The sequence below is a fragment of the Paralichthys olivaceus genome, chromosome 3 (assembly GCF_024713975.1).
Source record: "Paralichthys olivaceus isolate ysfri-2021 chromosome 3, ASM2471397v2, whole genome shotgun sequence".
NCBI lineage: Eukaryota > Metazoa > Chordata > Actinopteri > Pleuronectiformes > Paralichthyidae > Paralichthys > Paralichthys olivaceus.
The window spans coordinates 8,332,767-8,352,760 of record NC_091095.1 but is presented as its reverse complement, the minus strand read 5'-3'; the positions used below and the strand labels follow the sequence as shown (position 1 = coordinate 8,352,760).

The 19,994-nt window shown below is 42.0% G+C and overlaps 1 protein-coding gene and 2 pseudogenes across 1 annotated transcript; 2 read left to right on the top strand and 1 right to left on the bottom strand.

Annotated features, from left to right (window-relative positions):
• The window catches only part of LOC138407302 (uncharacterized), a 31,810-nt pseudogene extending 15,909 nt beyond the window's left edge, over positions 1–15,901 (bottom strand).
• On the top strand, positions 8,454–13,184 carry LOC138407178 (N-acetyllactosaminide beta-1,3-N-acetylglucosaminyltransferase 3 pseudogene; annotated as a pseudogene).
• A 1,940-nt stretch (positions 15,902–17,841) lies between the features above and the next one.
• Positions 17,842–19,717, top strand: ndufa7 (NADH:ubiquinone oxidoreductase subunit A7). Its single transcript, XM_020098346.2, has 4 exons — positions 17,842–17,978; positions 18,168–18,217; positions 18,614–18,751; positions 19,499–19,717. The coding sequence occupies exons 1-4, from the start codon at positions 17,928–17,930 to the stop codon at positions 19,584–19,586; spliced, it is 327 nt and encodes a 108-aa protein (XP_019953905.2). The 5' UTR covers positions 17,842–17,927; the 3' UTR covers positions 19,587–19,717.
• The last annotated feature ends 277 nt before the right edge of the window (positions 19,718–19,994 follow it).

Sequence of the window (19,994 nt, the reverse complement as noted above, 5' to 3'; positions counted from 1 at the left end):
TGCCATGAAAAGGCATCTGCATTTTTATTGTTGCGACCTGAGCGATACTTTAGGTCAAAATCAAAAGCAGCCAGTTGAGCAGCCCATCGGTGTTCAGTGGCCCCCAGCTTGGCAGACAGGAGATAGCTCAACGGGTTGTTGTCAGTGTACACAACACACTTATGCCCCAACAAGTACTCCCAGAACATCTCCGTCACGGCCCACTTGAGCCCAAGGAATTCCAGCTTCATGGAGCTGTAGTTTAACATGTTGCACTCCATGGGCCGAAGGCCTCTGCTGGCGTAAGCCACGGGCCTGACACCGTTGTCCGTCTCCTGTGGTAAGACAGCCCCAAGGCCACTATGGCTGGCATCAATCTCTAAGATGAAAGGGCGTGAAAAATCAGTATATGTCAGTACAGGGGCTGTAACCAACCTTGACTTTAAGCCCTCAAAACTTTCCTCACACTGAAGTGTCCATGCGGTGCCCAGGGCCTGACCTGACCTTTTGTTGGGCTTAATGCCTGCAAGCTCGGCCACCAACTGTTGCCTCCACAAAGCAATGGTAGTAACTGGCAAAACCGAGAAAGGAGCACTGCTCCGAGACATGAAAGGGACGCTGGCGTGTTATACCTTGGGGCACATTCCCATACATACAGGTAATGCAGAGCACTTTCTCTTCCATCCATTGCCAGTGCAATGTGCACATTGACACCGACTTCCAACTCTCTTGCACGGCAAGTGGCCGGCCATACCGGCGCATAGTGATTGTAATCACGAATATCAAACTCGAAGTCTTCCACCGGTCCTTTGGATGAATATCCATTTTGAAAAAACAAGCCCTTGCCCGTCTCCAGCAGTTCACCCATAGTTACTGATTTCTGGACTGACAGGTGCCGTGTTCCACCTCCATTTCTTGTTTTGATCTGGTGATAAGTGCCGTTATCAAAGTGGAGCCATCCCATTTCAACCCGCCGAGTGGCTTTGACTGCATGTTTATTGCCAACAATACCAGAGCCTTCCGTGTCTCTGTTGGCGGGAGTTTTCCGATGTTCCCCGAGCCTGTCTCTTACTCTTTGCATGTGAGCGGACTTCACTGTCTCCACTCTTCCTGACTTTTCATTTGTCACAGTTCTTTGACGACAAAATGCTCTGAGTGCAAGTCTGTCCCCAAATGATTTGATATACTGTCCTAACTCCTCATCTGTCATAACATCTATGAAGTTGATGTCGATCTGTAATAAGCAAGGCACACGTCAAAAACATTTGAAAAATTACATTAACATAGCAGATAGAGAAAGCTAGCATCATTAGGCTAGACATGTATTGCTTACTTTATGTCACTAAAGTTAACATCTATATTTACCTTATCATCTTTAAGTTGGTTGATGACACTATCAGGTATATTTCGCGTTTTCAGGAAAGAGAATAAGTCCATTTCTGCATCCATTTCGGTTACCGCAGCGTCAAGTCGGCTTCCCGCATGAATGGAGCCATAGTCATTTTCTTGGATAGTCCAGATAAAGTGTGAGACGAACCAACAGGGTGGACAGGATGTCAGTGCTGCAGGTTTTTACAGAGCGACTCATGACCTGGAGAGTTTCAGGCTGATGTCAGGACACAGTGAGGTTATCTGCTCCATCACAGACCAACAGCTGGTCTACAGAGATATAATAAATCTATAATTTCTGACTCTTTCTCCCCCCCCTTTCTCTCACTTTCTGTCTCTTTCTGTCTGTCTGTCTGTCTCTCTCTTTCTGTCTCTCTCTCTCTTTAAAAACATAATCCGCACTGTAACCAATGATCAGCTGTCTTTTCCACATTTTTTAACTGATTGATGTATTTTTAATTATTAATTTACATTAGCACTTTATTTTAAAACGGACAGATTTTAACAATGCAAATATAAAAATAGTGGGTTGGGGTTTTTGTAAAAATAAAAAATAAAATCTCTCTCTGTCTGAGTCGGAGCAGAACACCTGGTGCGACTTTGCACGCACCACATTGATGCTGCACTCAGGTGGTTGAGCAGTTCAGCTATTAATTGTTGGTTCTATTCCTAGCTCCTCTGTTACACGTGTGAGAAGCCAGTGAGCTCAACAAATCTGAGTGGGATCCTTTATTGTTTTTCCAAAAAAAGTGAGTTGCTTTAGATAAAGGTGTAATTTTAATGTAACACAGTCAGTGGTGTTGGCAGAAATGAAAGAGTCAGATCACATCACTCACCACAGTCCACAGTCCTCGTGGCTGTTGTCAGAGCAGTTGGGTGCGTGGTCACACCTCCAGGCCTGGCCGATGCATTGCCTGTCTCCACACTGATACTCTCAAGCTGCACATTCATGAGGGGTCTGTGGCCGAGGCTGGGTCGAACCACACAGCTCCGGGGTCTCATCTCGTCCATCCATCCATCCTGCTCACACCACATACAGCCCACATATTGCATGAAGTGATGACAGTCGGGCCAGATCTGAGTCACAAGTAAGCCGAAGCAATTCCACACATTAACCAAAGGTTCCAAATGTGGCCTGAACTTGTTTGTGTTATTCGGGCCATATTCTCTATTTAACAACATTTTTGTCGATTTTTCAGGTAATAATTCATGGATCTTGACCCTCTGCACATTTTTCCTGCCTGTTTGCGCATTATTCGGAAACATGTGAATCACAACTGTTACACATATGGTGCAATAACTACACACATACACTCCACACAGTTAAAGTCATCACTTCATTTGCAACGAATCTCACATTGCATCTTTGAATGTATATAGTCTTAGTTTCGTGATGTATTTGACTTTTTTCTATTAAGCTCTTTCTACCTTGCTTTTATTTTTAATTTAACTATTGCATTGCTGAGCTTATTGATTTATTCTTGTCCAACACCTTTCATTGTGCTTTTGACCCTGTGTTAACTTGCATATGACAAATTGACACTTGATTTGTATAAATGTGTCCAATTTGGTGCAAATCCAAAGAGGGAGCTGTTGGGACTTGGTGGAATTATGCAGAGATATGCCATTCTAGTTCCTAATGACAATTGTTGACCTGTCTTAAGTTAAGTTAAGGCCAAATGAGTTCATAAGTGTTATTCATGTTTTGATTAATTTAATTAAATAAATAACAGAGCATTAACATATGATGATTTTTTACAATGTATTTTTCTTCTTTTCACTCAAATTCAACATACACATATAATTATTTACCCAAACTTTGACATACAGTCACTCTGCTGAGGATGTAAATGACCTGGTCACTAATTCACATGGAATGAGCATCTATTGCTGCAGTTCTCCTCTGTATCCTCCAGGGGGCAGCAACGTGCTGAGAGACTCCGCTCAACACCACAGAAGAACACCATGACCTTCACAACAGCAAACATGGCGACCGCCACCCAAATCATCCAGTCTACTGGTTTGACCAAATGTTTGTGGTGGCTGTCACTGTGGCTGTGGTTTTAAACTCTTCTCAATGAGCAGAGAATGACAAACACTTAAAAAACAGCAAAACATTTTACAAATCTGAAGTCGATCAATCATGTGTTCACCTCCTGCTTGAAATATGTTGTGGTGGCAGTTCATTTCATTCACAACACATTCAAATACATGAGATAGGACAATGAGCACAGGGGAAACCGAATGTTTTAAACCTACTGCTGAGGTCACATTATCACGCTACTGTTGTTTCTCTCCACACAATCCAGTCTGACAGGAAATCCTGTCCTGTTCTGCAACATTGAGGACTCTTGTTGCTTTATCTAGGTTTGTTTGAGGATACATTTGTTCACTGAGTGCTGATGCACACGATTGTATCACAGCTCATCCAGGTTGTGCAAAAACATGTCACATGTATGAAGAAAACAAAAACAAAAATCATTCGGAGCCCACCGGATGAGCGTGACTGGCACAGAGCACGTAGAACTGGCCCCACATTTATCAGGACTCGGGCCCGTGGCGGCTTTGGCCTCAAACCACACACTGTACTGGGCCCGGCGATGACAAGGCCCTATATACAGGTACCATAGTGGAGCTGTAGCGTCTGCAGCCGCCACACACTGGGTCAGTCCACCACATGTGTCCTGACCAAAATATCTCAACCTTTGGATAGAAGGTCAGGAAGTGTTACACACACATTCATTGTCTCCAGGGCTCAGTGGTTCATCAATGATCAGATTTGGAAATCCCTTGCTTTGCTATCCAGGATGTTTTAATGCCGCGTTTTCCAAAGCAAGATTAATTGAATCACTCTGATCCAAATGTAAACCTTTCAAGATAATACTATTATAATAATACATTCTATTTATACAGCACCTTTCATACATAAAATGCAGCTCAAAGTGATTTGTTACGACAAAGATGACCAAATCTGTACTATCACTGCTCTAAAAGAGACGTTTCGCAATGTAGGGTATGAGCTGTTTCAAGACCAACAGGAAGAACAGCAACGTGCAGCATAAATGAACAAGACAAACAGTTGCAGCAGAAACACCTGAGCTGTCACATCTTAGCACTGCTGTTTGTATAGCAAGATTTATAATTGAGATGGAACTACTGACAGAATGCAATGTGGCAAGATTTGACAGTATCATCAACATTGTTGCCAGGTGCAACGCCCCAGCCTGACGTGTTCTTCAGAATGAGGTTTCCTCTTCTCACTGCAGCACTAGCCTTCAAAGTATAATCCCTTAAATTGAAGGGACAGTTGAGCCTTGGTGGAGGTATATGCTCTACCATTCTATGACTCATATAATTCAGTCCTCGACGTTCCAAAGTGTTCAAACTGTGCTAACCTTTACTTCACTAAAACACATTTACGTCAGTTGCTTCACTTGTGAGCATGAATGACTTGAGCTTGATCCAGTTTGGTGACATTACATGTGCTGATGAATAAAGGATAGGGAGATAACCATCATAGATTGAGTTGAATGAACTGAAAGAATGTCCCTCTACAACTGTGGGAAAGACATTTAGATTAGAAGTGTATTTAAGTCCCTGTGCTGAACATAGAGGCTGATTTCATATAGTCTAATGGATTTCAGGGAGAAACATCAAAATAATCAGTTAATAAGAAGAAAAGGATCATTAGTAAAAAGATGCTTCTGATCCTTTCCTGCCTGTTAACGTGTGATATGTGTCAACATTAGCAGGCTCACATGCTCACAAAGACAAGGCCAACATGCACATGTTTATCAGCTATAATGTTTTCCATGTTCACCATCTTGGTTTAGCGTATTACTATGCTAACATGTGGATCAACCATCTAATACAATGACTCCTTGTATAGTTGGTCTCTAAACCAAAGGTAACCAACAGGTCAACTGTGATTGATAAGTCAATATTGAAAGCCTTCGCTCTTGATCCCCAGCAGGCCACACTGGCTGCAGTTGCACTGTGGAGCAGTTTTCTTCTCACTACAGCACCTATATGTATCACGGGTGACGTCCTGAAGGAGCAGTTAGCTGGTGAGAAAATACAGAGGATTAAATCCATGGAAAAGCAAACACAGCAGCTCCACATTATAGTGTGTGCAGTGGTGTGTGTTTCATAATTGAATCATAACACAGTCCTAACTGGATCCTGCTTTTCTTGTCACATCCTCCTCTCTTTGATCACATTTCCTGTCGGAGGCCGCAAACATTTGGAGAAACATTTGTGCATGTGTTTAATGTTTTTTGATTGTGAAAGGAGCACATAGAGCAACATAGAGCTAAATGAATCAATCAAATTTGATTTGTATAGCCCATATTCACAAATCGCCATGTCTCATAGGGCTTCACAAGTTGCGACATCCTCTGTCCTTAACGCTCGACAACAGTAACAGCTGCCACACCGACTGCAGTACAGCTGCTCTTCTACACATTTGAGTTTTTTTCTGTGCCCTGTGTGGTTCACAGTAAAATAAAGAGAGCAAATCTTTCAGCATAGTGTCAGCGTTTATCAGTCCAATACATAAATGTTTGCAAAACTTCCTGTACCAGTTTCAAAATAAAATCGCTCGAGCATATCTGTCCACTGAATCCATTTCTTTATTTTTAAAATAATTTTATTGTGGAATATTTGTAGGAGCAGGAGTTCATACTGTATATTACTGACATTTATTTGAATATATAGGCCTACTTTTGTACAAGGACATAGTCAGAAACCACACAAGGGCTGAAGTAAATGTTGACATAAAGAACTTCAGGTGATGGGCAGTAGGCTCTCTCTCTGTTCAATTTATGAGGCAAACCCTATGTAAAAACATCGTGCTGGCAGAAGCAGCCCTCTCAGAGGGTCGAGCCACATACAGATTTACATTTTTACCTTTGGTGGTTATGTCATGTTTTCATCTGAGTTGTTTGTTCTGTTAGTTCACAGGAGGAAATAGAAGAAGCAGTGCTCAAAGCACAACTGTGGGTCTAATAATGCATTTCGCACATTGTTGCATCACAGTGTGGAAATTACATACTGTTTGCTTTAAAGGCTTTTCCATGGATTTGGATTTGCTAACAAAACTGGACTCAAAGAGATGGTTAAACACATTACTTATGATCATGTATTTACACAGGGAGAGGCTACACATTCCATGGAAATACATCAACACATGTTGGGTTCTAAGTCCATATTCTGATCTGGATTCATATATTACCATCCTTTTACTTTTCAACTCAAATACAGTTAAGTCAGAGCTTTTTACTTTGAAAAGCTGTGAACTTGGTTCTAAAGATGCTGTCAACTGCTTAACAAACCCTTTTGAAATAGCTGAAATGCAAATGTCCAAGTCACAAATTTGAACTTTGATAAAGCAAATTTACTTTCATTTTATTATGAACACTGATTGTTAAGTCAGTGCAAGAAAAAGGTTAGCAGTGAAAATAAACATGTTATGTGCAAAGAGGAGACAGCAAGAAAACATTGACTTACACGGCTTTACCACCACAGTTAAGTTGTTAAGGATTTTCACAAGGATGGTTGGTAATAAGTCAATCAACAACTTTGGTGCAGCATGAAATAATAATGCCCGGGCGTCTACATCTTTAAATGGCAGGTCAGTCTTATGATTCAAAACCAAGAGTCTCTTTGTTAAGCCACTCAAGCGTTATGGTCAACAAACCAGACAGAAATCTACTATCAGGTCTCAGAAAAGTCTTCCTCTAGTTTACTTCAACTTTCATTTCATTTTGATTCATCTTACTTTAGTGGTACATGAACATTTACCTGAGTACAGTAACAGAAGTAAATTTATTTTTACACAAGTAAGTTTCAATGTACACCTCTTAATCAATGAAATTCAGGAAAAAGATCAATTTAAATATGTGTCATGGAAAAATAAACAGATTTTTAGTTTTCCAACCTTGATACAATTAATGTGAATATCAGGCAATATTCTATGTTCATTGGGACTTTTTTCACTGAAATTCAGACCTCGCACTGTTTGAGTCACGTCACCACCTTTTTGTTTTCTTCAAGCCAGATAAATATTAGTCAAGGTGAATAAAACCTGCCGAACAATTTTGACACATTGGACTCTTAAAGATAACAAGTGGAAAGTTTAATATGTAACACCAACAGTCACACCAGTTCCCTGTGAGAGCCTTGCAATCACTGATTCATCTCAATATTAGGACATTCTGCTGCTTCTTAGGGTATGTGTATCATATGTATGTGGACGTCCCGGCACGGGTGTGTGTTCGACCTGCTCTCTGAGAGTCATGAGTTCAGCTGTGTTTTTCCAGACACTGGACAAAATTATTCTCAAGAAACTCCTGCTGTCGCTGTTCCTGCCACGAGTGTATCTGATCCAACATTCACCGGAGTCCTCTCTCTTATCAGTAAGAATCAGTTTCCTGGGGGAAATTAAATCCTCTGTGCTTATTTGTCTTTCCTCTTGAGAGCAGGACACAGTGCTGTCACACAGGCCAGGTCAACACTACTAAAACAACATGTACAAATGTGTATTTGAACAGTCATCACATATCAAATATTAATTCTAAAGGATAAATATCTGTCATTGTTCCTCTGGACGGCGGATGAGTTCAGGGCTTTTATTGCAAATACTGCAGCAAGAGATGAAGGTGATGGCAGGGGGTCTCAATCCAAAACCAGAACCGAGCAGGAGGCAGGGGACAGCTGGGGTTCAGAGTGAGCAGTGGAGCGGTGTTGTTGTAGTAATTCAGAGTGACAGGGACCGGGGGAGAAGAGGAGAACACAATGGTGATGAGTCAAGGCCAAAAAGACTTCAATCACAATAGATGTAATAAGGAGCTAGTGTTACTAAGTGGAAGCTGAATCTACGACCTGGCAGGGCAGAGCATATAAAGGGGCTTGAGTAACTGATGAAGAGCAGCAGGTGTTCTGCTCCGACTCAGGCAGAGAGAGAGACAGAAAGAGAAAGAGAGAGACAGAAAGAGAGAGACACAGACAGAGAGAGAAAAGGGGAGCGGATAAAAAGAGAGAGACAGAAAGAGAGAGAGAGAGAGATAGTCAGACATGTTTTTCCTGTTTTGCTCGACCAAAGTTATTCATATATATGTGGTGTGTCTCTTTGTTGCTTTAGCTCTTGTCATCATCTTGGCTCCTGCTATTGTGATTCTTTGTCCCACCCCAAAGTGTTTGTTATACTCAGATGTGAAACCCATCACCTGTTAAATCCAGATTAGTTTTCCTCAGCTGGTTTTTGTTCCTGTCCATTTCCCAGTTTTTACTGTGTGGATTGTTTCTTAATTTTTTGGAGGTTTTCTTGTTGCCTGCCAGCTTTTCCAACAACTGACTGTAAGCCTACTTATGTTGATATCATATTTTTAAAATGTTCTAATGTATGCATTTGAGTCAGACAGAAATGATGAACTCCGGTCATTTTTAAGTCATGGAATATAAGAGTGTTAATTAATGTTTTAAAGGGTAAATGTGTAACCAACTGCATTTGTATTTGTGTTTCTTTGTGACACTCGAGGTTTTGAGCAAAGACTTTACAGATTGAGGACATTTTGGCAAAGTGAGGACATTTTGGCCAGTCTGTTTAAAGAAGTTTTAAAAGCAGGTGTAGGTTAGGTTTGGAAATGAATGTGTGATGGTTAAGGGAAGAGTATGCTTGTGTGTGTGTGTGTGTGTGTGTGTGTGTGTGTGTGTGTGTGTGTGTGTGTGTGTGTGTGTGTGTGTGTGTGTGTGTGTGTGTGTGTGTGTGTGTCCGTGTAATATACATAATGTGATATTAAGGCTTCTGATAGGCTCAACGTGTAGTCTTCCACAGTAGTATAATATAATACACTGGAGCTGCTCCCAGCTTACTGACTGACTGATTTAGCTGTGGTAGATTTTTAAGCTATAAGTCAGTTGTGGGTTTTGCTGCATAGTTTCTTCACACTGAGCAACAGGGTGTGGTTAGTGCCAGGTCCAGGCAGCTCATTAATTCTGTCATTATGCAGTAAATGTGAAAACGTCAAGTTATGTTGGGCGGTTCCTTTTTCACTAAGCTCATATTTTAGTTTGTTTTACTGACTTAATGTCTGACATCACCGGTGCAACCTAATTCACACATGACAGCAAAGAGACATTACAGCATTTGATTTGTTGCCACCCCCCCACTCCATGTAAAAATAAAGTATGTAAGGATTTTTCAAAACACCTCATGTCTGCTCAGAAGCTCAATCCGCTCTCTCCTGTTTGCCTCGCAACAGTGATATTCAAAATGTGTCTCATTTCAGTCCAGAATAATAACAATGATGACCCCACATGGGAATTCTCATCTAAATCTGCAGCCCCTCGTAGCTTTATAGAGATTTATCGAAGTTTCAGTTCCTTCTTAAGCAGTTAGCCTCAACTTTACTGTTTGATTCACACTCACCACTCGCATAGCATTTTCAGACAATGCCGGCAGCTATTGTTAGCAACTCATGAGCACTCCCTGCTTAGAATCAGAATGACAACCTCAGTGACTAGCTGCTTAACATCGTAGAGATATTTTACTTCTCCCAGGAGTCGGTGGAGACCAAAAACAGAGCTAAAAGACAGAGTGGAATGATGGTCAATGACTAATGAATGATGACGTTGTTCTGAATCCGCTGGATCTAAATAAGCACATGTTTATTTATGGCCTCAAATGTAAAATTCGGAATCTGGTGTTAAAAAGCAACACAGTAAATTGAAATGTGTGCTTTTTTTTATTGCAGACATTTTGTCGAGGCTGTGTTGGACATTTTTACTTAATTCCATGAATGACAAAATTGTGTGCAGAGATGTGTTGATAAGAAATCTTTTTTTTTCTCCGCAGAGTTTTAAAGATGGGAAAAATCAGCATCACGACATTCTTGCTGGCAGCAGCTTTGGGTCTGTTGGTCTTCCATCTCTGTAAAGATTTTACTGACAAAAGACCCATCTGCAGCCCCATACATGTAAGAGAGGAGGGCACTAAAATAAGAAAGTCCCCCTCAAACAACTCCTATGTATACTCCTGGCCGAAATGCCAAACAAACACATCTGCTGGAAATGTCGAAGGCTTCAGCTCTCTTCCTCAAAATATACAAGACTTTCTCTACAATAAACACTGTCGACATTTTCCCATGATACTGGACACTCCTGACAAATGTGATGGAGCTGATAAATCTGCAGAAGTCTTCCTCCTCCTGGTCATTAAAAGCATTCCTGATAACTATGAACGTCGAGAGGTACTGCGCAAAACCTGGGCTAAAGAGAGGTCGCACAATGGTGTGCAGATCAAGAGGATCTTCATCTCAGGAGTGACGGGTTCTGGTTTTGAAAAAATAAGACAGAACAAACTTCTTGAAATGGAACAAAATGAATACAATGACATTCTTCAATGGGACTTTAGAGACACGTTCTACAACCTCACCTTGAAGCAGGTACTCTTCTTAGAATGGATGGAAAGAAATTGTCCGAAAGCTCGCTTCTTGCTAAATGGTGATGATGATGTTTTTGCCAACACAGACAACATGGTTGAGTATCTCCAAGGCCTCAGGGACAATGATGGAAGCAAGCACCTCTTTACTGGACATTTGATCCAGTATGTGGGGCCCATTAGAGACCCATGGAGCAAGTACTATGTCCCAGTACAAGTACAGGAGTCAGACTCTTATCCCCCTTATTGTGGTGGTGGGGGCTTCCTCCTGTCTGGCTATACAGCTATGGTCATATACAAAATGTCCCAGTCCATCCCTTTTATTCCTATTGATGATGTTTACATGGGGATGTGTATGGCCAAAGCAGGACTTAGTCCTGTTTCCCATATGGGTGTGAAGACCTCAGGAATGTACATTCCCTCTAAAAAACTAGATGAATTTGATCCTTGCTTTTATAAAGAGATTTTACTGGTGCACAGATTCCTTCCAGCAGGCAACTATCTTATGTGGCAAAGAATAAATGACCCCAATCTAAAATGTGAACTGTCAAAGAAATCATTTTAGTAGCATTAATCTCACTGGTGGTGACAATACCCTGTGATCATTTGATGGCAGGTCTATGACGCAACTTATTATGTCACTGGTAGAGGTTTCACCTAAACCAGACAGAGTACTTTTATCTGCAATGTAAAAGTTATATTTGTATGAAACACAAGAATTATTGTCCAAAATATAGTGTAACGCTGAAACAACGTTGCCTTTGCGAACTGAAGTTGGTTCATTTTTAACTTCTTCATATACGTAATTTAACACTTTGCATCCAGCACCTACTCTCAAGAAGAATCTTTAATTTGGCTCCAAACAAAAGTATATGGTGCCCCCTACTGGCAAATTTTAAGATTATTTAACAAACTTGACCTCAATGTGACAGACAGCCTACACAGTGATTTATTGAACAAACTTGATATATGGCACAATTTTCACCTGGTTCTAGCACATGTTGGAAACATGTGCTGTCCCCTACTGAGCAATTTTAGAAGAGTTTTACACACATGGTTCAATAATGTTATGAAATTAATCTTACAAGTTTTGTCATTTGACATTAGGGCTCTTTCTTCAAGCTGTAAAGTGGCAGAACCCAAAGAATGGGACAATAATGAGTTGAGATTCATTGGAAAACTTGTGAAAACCATTCAAACATAAATTGAAAAGCTTAACTACACCCCTGATAGCAGCTATCCATAGCATAACAAGCACAGCCAGTCAGGTGACTTTAAAATTCTTATGGAGGAAGTTATGCCCATTATGTTTGTAGGTCGTCCCACAATGAATGTAAAGAGTAGAGAAGATGCAGGACAGGCCTAATCAGCAAAACAAATATAGACCGACAATACGGCACTGGAATGGGTGTGGATGGCCTTTTTAATAATTGTTGTCATTGTTTTATTTTTTTGTAGATGCAGTATAATCACATATATGATAGAAAGTGGTTTCTGACACAGAATTTGTTGAAGATCCCATATTTTACCATTGTATCTGTGGGTGGGTCTTTAATGATGATTGCATCTGGGTGTGTGTTTTGTGTGTTATATCTCTTTATAATTTTTGTCAGTTTGGTGAGAGTGTCTGTGGGATTTTGTTTTGACTGGGGCTTGGTGTTGGACCGCAATTCTAGAAGGGGCTTGGTGTGGCTGCCCAACCGGTTATAAACAGCAGACCTGCACCACCCAGCAATCAGGGGACCATAACCCTAGCATAGTGCCACACAGTGGCCGGGAGGAAGAAGAAATTCTGCATAACAAACATAAGGTGGTAATTTCAGTTAAATCATTTGTACTTCATGAAATCTTTTTTGTAAACCTTTATTCCAATCTTTTGAACAATACCTTTTACTACTGCAGTACTCCAAAAAGTCTTGAAAAATATTGAAAAATAATTGCTCAGGGTTTTTAAAACATATGTTGTGATGTTATTTCATTTTCAGCTTAAGCTCATATATGTACAGTTTTCTTTATTTTTCTAGAACATCCTGTGTATTTATGTTTGAACAATATGTTCTACTTGCAACACTTTGCCTCGACCAAATTATGTCAAACAAATGTTAAATATAGTTGTAAATACAAGAGAAATATAACTCAGGGTTCAGGAATAAAGCTGCCACAATGGTTACTATTAAACAGGGTTTATTGATTGTTGGTTTTTCATTTGTTTCATTGTCAAACATTTGTAAAAATTTCATTGTATTAAAACAGTGATGGTAGCGGTGTGTTTATGTACTGTTAGAATAAATGTTTGTTTGTTGTTTCAAAAGGAAACAGAGAAATTGTGAATCCTTGCAACAAGTGTAATTTAATTCATTAAAGAGAAGAAAACATATGTGATGCATATTCCTGACCTTGTGCAGGTCATTCACAGGTGCAACAGTGTACACTGCTCCCTCACCAAGAGGAGCCTTCAAAACTTGGTAAATTACTGAGCTCCAGAGATCTTGGATCTTGTGACGACCCCGGGCACTGTGGTTTCTCATGTACATTAACTGACCCAGCATAGGTACATTTTGGCCCCGTTGATCGTGCTGCTCCTTCCGTCGGCCAGCAGCTGCCAACAGCCGCTCATGTGCACCCTCAAAGGCTATTCTCAGTCTGGCTTAGTGTTCAACCACCCAGCCCTGTACCTCACCTGGTACTGGGTCCTGGACTCGACCCAAGAGGAAGTCAACCGGAAGTCGGGGTTCCTGTCCAAACATCAGACAAAAAGGAGACTCCCCAGTAGCCTGATGAAGTGTGGTGTTACAGCAGAATAATACCTGTGGCAAACAAGAGGCCCAATCCTGTTTCTGCGACGGTAGAAGGGTAGGCAGGAGGTTGTGAAGAGTGCGGTTAAACTGCTTACACTGACCGTTACCTGCTGGGTGGTACGGAGTGGTGCGGGATTTTGCAACTCCGTACAGACAACAAAGCTGATGGATCAAGGAACTCTCAAAGCTCCTTCCTTGGTCAGAGTGAATGCGGCTTGGAACCCTGAACTTATAGAACCAATCAGAAAGCAGAACCTGGGCCACAGTGGAGGCCTGTTAATCCCGTGTAGGGATAGCTACAGTGAACTTGCTGAACACATCAGTCATGACCAAAATGTTCTCCAACCTATTCCGGGAAGGCTCTAAGAGTGTGAAATCCACAGCTAGGATTTCGTTTGGCCTAGAAGTGAGCAGATGGCCCATGAAGCTATGGGACAAGCGTCCTGAGTCCTTAGCAACCTAGCAGCGCTCGCATTCTTGGACCCACTGCTTGATGTCTGAAGACATTCCAGCCAGTAGCAGCACTACCGGACTAGTTCAGCGGTACGCTCAATGCCCTGGTTGCCATGTTCTTGGTGTAGCTGGTTCAAAGTCTCCTGCTTGAGGACTGCAGGCAAAACGAGCTGTAGTAACTGTTCTCCCCCATCTGGGCGGAAGACCTGGCGGAAGAGGACCCCGTCCTTCTCCCCTAGGCGGTCCCACTAATGCAAAAGTGCCTTAGCCGACCTGGAAAGCTGTCCCCTTTCAACTGAGATAGGCGATGCCTTCCGCCGCCAAAACACAAAGACATCCGTTAGCAGGGCATCAGCCTCCTGCAAGGAACAGATGTCAGAAGCAGAATGGACGGGAGAACAGAGACCATTGACTGAGTTGCCAGCATTACAGGAGCCGGACGTGAATCTCGATGGAGACTGGTGGGGCAGAGGTTCCAGGCAAGGAATGTGCCACTATGTTGGGAGCAGATACATACTGCCATGAAAGGGCATCTGCATTTTTATTGTTGCGACCTGAGCGATACTTTAGGTCAAAATCAAAAGCAGCCAGTTGAGCAGCCCATCGGTGTTCAGTGGCCCCCAGCTTGGCAGACAGGAGATAGCTCAACGGGTTATTTTCAGTGTACACAACACACTTATGCCCCAGCAAGTACTCCCAGAACTTCTCCGTCATGGCCCACTTGAGCCCAAGGAATTCCAGCTTCATGGAGCTGTAGTTTAACATGTTGCACTCCATGGGCCGAAGGCCTCTGCTGGTGTAAGCCACGGGCCTGACACGGTTGTCCGTCTCCTGTGGTAAGACAGCCCCAAGGCCACTATGGCTGGCATCAATCTCTAAGATGAAAGGGCATGAAAAATCAGTATATGTCAGTACAGGGGCTGTAACCAACCTTGACTTTAAGTCCTCAAAACTTTCCTCACACTGAAGTGTCCATGCGGTGCCCAGGGCCTGACCTGACCTTTTGTTGGGCTTAATGCCTGCAAGCTCGGCCACCAACTGTTGCCTCCACAAAGCAACGGTAGTAACTAGCAAAACCGAGAAAGGAGCACTGCTCCGAGACATGAAAGGGACGCTGGCGTGTTATACCTTGGGGCACATTCCCATACATACAGGTAAGGCAGAGCACTTTCTCTTCCATCCATTGCCAGTGCAATGTGCACATTGACACCGACTTCCAACTCTCTTGCACGGCAAGTGGCCGGCCATACCGGCGCATAGTGATTGTAATCACGAATATCAAACTCGAAGTCTTCCACCGGTCCTTTGGATGAATATCCATTTTGAAAAAACAAGCCCTTGCCCGTCTCCAGCAGTTCACCCATAGTTACTGATTTCTGGACTGACAGGTGCCGTGTTCCACCTCCATTTCTTGTTTTGATCTGGTGATAAGTGCCGTTATCAAAGTGGAGCCATCCCATTTCAACCCGCCGAGTGGCTTTGACTGCATGTTTATTGCCAACAATACCAGAGCCTTCCGTGTCTCTGTTGGCGGGAGTTTTCCGATGTTCCCCGAGCCTGTCTCTTACTCTTTGCATGTGAGCGGACTTCACTGTCTCCACTCCTCCTGACTTTTCGTTTGTCACAGTTCTTTTACGACAAAATGCTCTGAGTGCAAGTCTGTCCCCAAATGGTTTGATATACTGTCCTAACTCCTCATCTGTCATAACATCTATGAAGTTGATGTCGATCTGTAATAAGCAAGGCACACGTCAAAAACATTTGAAAAATTACATTAACATAGCAGATAGAGAAAGCTAGCATCATTAGGCTAGACATGTATTGCTTACTTTATGTCACTAAAGTTAACATCTATATTTACCTTATCATCTTTAAGTTGGTTGATGACACTATCAGGTATATTTCGCGTTTTCAGGAAAGAGAATAAGTCCATTTCTGCATCCATTTCGGTTACCGCAGCGTCAAGTCGGCTTCCCGCATGAATGGAGCCATTTTCTTGGATAGTCCAGATAAAGTGTGAGACGAACCAACAGGGTGGACAGGATGTCAGTGCTGCAGGTTTTTACAGAGCGACTCATGACCTGGAGAGTTTCAGGCTGATGTCAGGACACAGTGAGGTTATCTGCTCCATCACAGACCAACAGCTGGTCTACAGAGATATAATAAATCTATAATTTCTGACTCTTTCTCGCTCTCTTTCTCCCCCCCCCCTTTCTCTCACTTTCTGTCTCTTTCTGTCTGTCTGTCTGTCTCTCTCTCTTTCTGTCTCTCTCTCTCTTTAAAACCATAATCCGCACTGTAACCAACGATCAGCTGTCTTTTCCACATTTTTTAACTGATTGATGTATTTTTAATTATTAATTTACATTAGCACTTTATTTTAAAACGGACAGATTTTAACAATGCAAATATAAAAATAGTGGGTTGGGGTTTTTGTAAAAATAAAAAATAAAATCTCTCTCTGTCTGAGTCGGAGCAGAACACCTGGTGCGACTTTGCACGCACCACATTGATGCTGCACTCAGGTGGTTGAGCAGTTCAGCTATTAATTGTTGGTTCTATTCCTAGCTCCTCTGTTACACGTGTGAGAAGCCAGTGAGCTCAACAAATCTGAGTGGGATCCTTTATTGTTTTTCCAAAAAAAGTGAGTTGCTTTAGATAAAGGTGTAATTTTAATGTAACACAGTCAGTGGTGTTGGCAGAAATGAAAGAGTCAGATCACATCACTCACCACAGTCCACAGTCCTCGTGGCTGTTGTCAGAGCAGTTGGGTGCGTGGTCACACCTCCAGGCCTGGCCGATGCATTGCCTGTCTCCACACTGATACTCTCAAGCTGCACATTCATGAGGGGTCTGTGGCCGAGGCTGGGTCGAACCACACAGCTCCGGGGTCTCATCTCGTCCATCCATCCATCCTGCTCACACCACATACAGCCCACATATTGCATGAAGTGATGACAGTCGGGCCAGATCTGAGTCACAAGTAAGCCGAAGCAATTCCACACATTAACCAAAGGTTCCAAATGTGGCCTGAACTTGTTTGTGTTATTCGGGCCATATTCACTATTTAACAACATTTTTGTGGATTTTTCAGGTAATAATTCATGGATCTTGACCCTCTGCACATTTTTCCTGCCTGTTTGCGCATTATTCGGAAACATGTGAATCACAACTGTTACACATATGGTGCAATAACTACACACATACACTCCACACAGTTAAAGTCATCACTTCATTTGCAACGAATCTCACATTGCATCTTTGAATGTATATAGTCTTAGTTTCGTGATGTATTTGACTTTTTTCTATTAAGCACTTTCTACCTTGCTTTTATTTTAATTTAACTACTGCATTGCTGAGCTTATTGATTTATTCTTGTCCAACACCTTTCATTGTGCTTTTGACCCTGTGTTAACTTGCATATGACAAATTGACACTTGATTTTTATAAATGTGTCCAATTTGGTGCAAATCCAAAGAGAGAGCTGTTGGGACTTGGTGGAATTATGCAGAGATATGCCATTCTAGTTCCTAATGACAATTGTTGACCTGTCTTAAGTTAAGTTAAGGCCAAATGAGTTCATAAGTGTTATTCATGTTTTGATTAATTTAATTTAAAAAATAACAGTGCATTAACATATGATGATTTTTTTAAATGTATTTTTTTCTTTTCACTCAAATTTAACATACACATATAATTATTTACCCAAACTTTGACATACAATCGCTCTGCTGAGGATGTGAATGACCTGGTCACTAATTCACATCTATTGCTGCAGTTCTCCTCTGTATCCTCCGGGGGGCAGCGACGTGCTGAGAGACTCCGCTCAACACCACAGAAGAAGCCCCGTGTCCTTCACAACAGCAAACATGGCGACCGCCACCAAAATCATCCAGAGGCTTCGAAATTTCTTAGCAGGGGTAAGAAACAGACTTTAAACTGAAGCCAAGACGTGGTGTTAATGTGACACAGGCTTATCTCCGCGGGGGAATAATTTAACCTGCCATTGTTAGTTAGCATGTAGCATTGAGGAGCTAGCTGCAGGGTTGTGCACAGTGTTCCTGCGATCAGTCTGCTCTGTTAATGAAATAACTTTTAAACTTTTTCAGCGGGACCTGCAAACCAAACTCCAGCTGCGATATGAGGAGATTGCAAAGAGGTAAGACCCTCTGACAGCTGTGGTCTTGACCCCGGGAGAACCAACGGATGCTAATCAATTCCGATACCTGTGTTGAAAGTGAATCAGGGGCTGCATTGTCAGAAAAAAACACCGTTGTGCTTTTCGCTGGTTTGAAAAAGACACAACTGCTGCATGTAAAGCAATGAAAGATCAGAAATCAAGACTTCTGCTTCTTAGAGCGTCGTTACCACCTCAACATTTCAAGGTCCTGTGTGTAGAATTCATTGATATCTAGTGGTGAAGTTGCATTTTAAGCTGAATACCCCTCACCTCACCCTGTGCTTCCAAACATGAAATGTCATTCATATGCATTTTTTTCCCCCAGTTCTTTTATTTGCTGTAGCTACATCTTTGAAAGAACTTTGTTTTCTGTAGGACACAGCCACCGCCCAAACTGCCTGTTGGCCCGAGCCACAAGTACGCCAGCAACTACTACTTCACCAGAGATGGACGCAGACTGTCAGTACCTGCCACAGTCGTCATGTCATCACAGAAGGCTCTCACTGCTGGCAGGTAAATAACTTAATCACTGCAGACTGGTAACAAGAAAAAAAAATTTCCCTCACAACACAATGGATGCATTTATATAAGTCAGGTGGGTACTACATGAATATATGAGATAGTAGTTATGGTCATAGTTGAAGTAAGTGGAGGTGCAGTGAAGCTTGGGCCACACTGGCCATATGTGCAGTACATGATGGCTGTGCCTGTCATCAATACAATAACAAAAAATACTTGTTAAACTGAAAGAATGGATTCAGTCAATAGAAATGCTGGAGTGCTTTTACTTTGAAATGGGTAAACAAAGTGTTACAAATATGTATTTTTGTGATATATTTGACAAACATGTGGTGAAAAATCATTTTCATTGTCTATTGTGCTGTGAACTGCTTTCAGCACACAGAGATGATAGGCGAGACCTTGAAGAAGAAGAGCAGCGCAGCTCACACGCCTGCATGTCATGCAGACAGTGTGGCCGCTCTGACCTGATAAGATGAGCACCAAAATGGAATGCAAGACTTTCCGTGTCGAAAACATGCTGCTCACTCTGCCAGTGTTGCCCTGACGTGAGCTTTAAATCAAACAATAAGTTTGAGCTTTCTGCCCAAGATGTATTACTCTGAAGTATTTTAACATGAGCCTTTATATCCTGCTGCCAACACTGAGAAACCACAGTGTCTGTTTTCCCTCCTCTATGAAAATGTCCATTTGCAGTTTTAGCTGAATCATCGAACATGTATTTTGTTAAATCTCTTCTAGCCAAGTTGCTGAAGCCCCAAAGCCTCCAGTTACCCCGGGTGCTGTATATAAAGACCCACCACTCTCCACAGACGAGCCGTACCTCTGAGCAGCAGGAGATATCCCTTCAGCACCAAAAGCCTCATTTCTCCATCCAATGCTGCTGTAGAGGCCTAAACCACAGCTCATGGTGTTTGTATCCTGTACAATAGAAAGTGTGAATAAACTGTCCTTTGTTTACGTTTTTTGTCCAACTGGTTATTCTGTTTGCATAATGAGCCGAAAAGAAAAATGTAATGGATGTTAAATCATCAGTTCCAATTGTGCAAGTAGACTTATCACCATGTAAAGCTAGTGTGGGCATACTGGGTGCTAACACCGTGGAAAAGTGGAGGACTCAACAGTTCTCTGAGGGGTATGGTTGAAAGAGGTGTGGACCTCATATTAAATATCTTTATAATAAGATCCTTGAGAGATATTTCTCCTCACTCTTGTTCATGGTGACACCCCCACTGTT

Bases quoted from the DNA above. Each gene is read 5' to 3' on its own strand.
- ndufa7 (XM_020098346.2), top strand. From the start codon at position 17,928: ATGGCGACCGCCACCAAAATCATCCAGAGGCTTCGAAATTTCTTAGCA. The intron at 17,979-18,167 runs GTAAGAAACAGA...AAACTTTTTCAG, and splicing joins TTCGAAATTTCTTAGCAGGG to CGGGACCTGCAAACCAAACT. The intron at 18,752-19,498 runs GTAAATAACTTA...AATCTCTTCTAG, and splicing joins AAGGCTCTCACTGCTGGCAG to CCAAGTTGCTGAAGCCCCAA.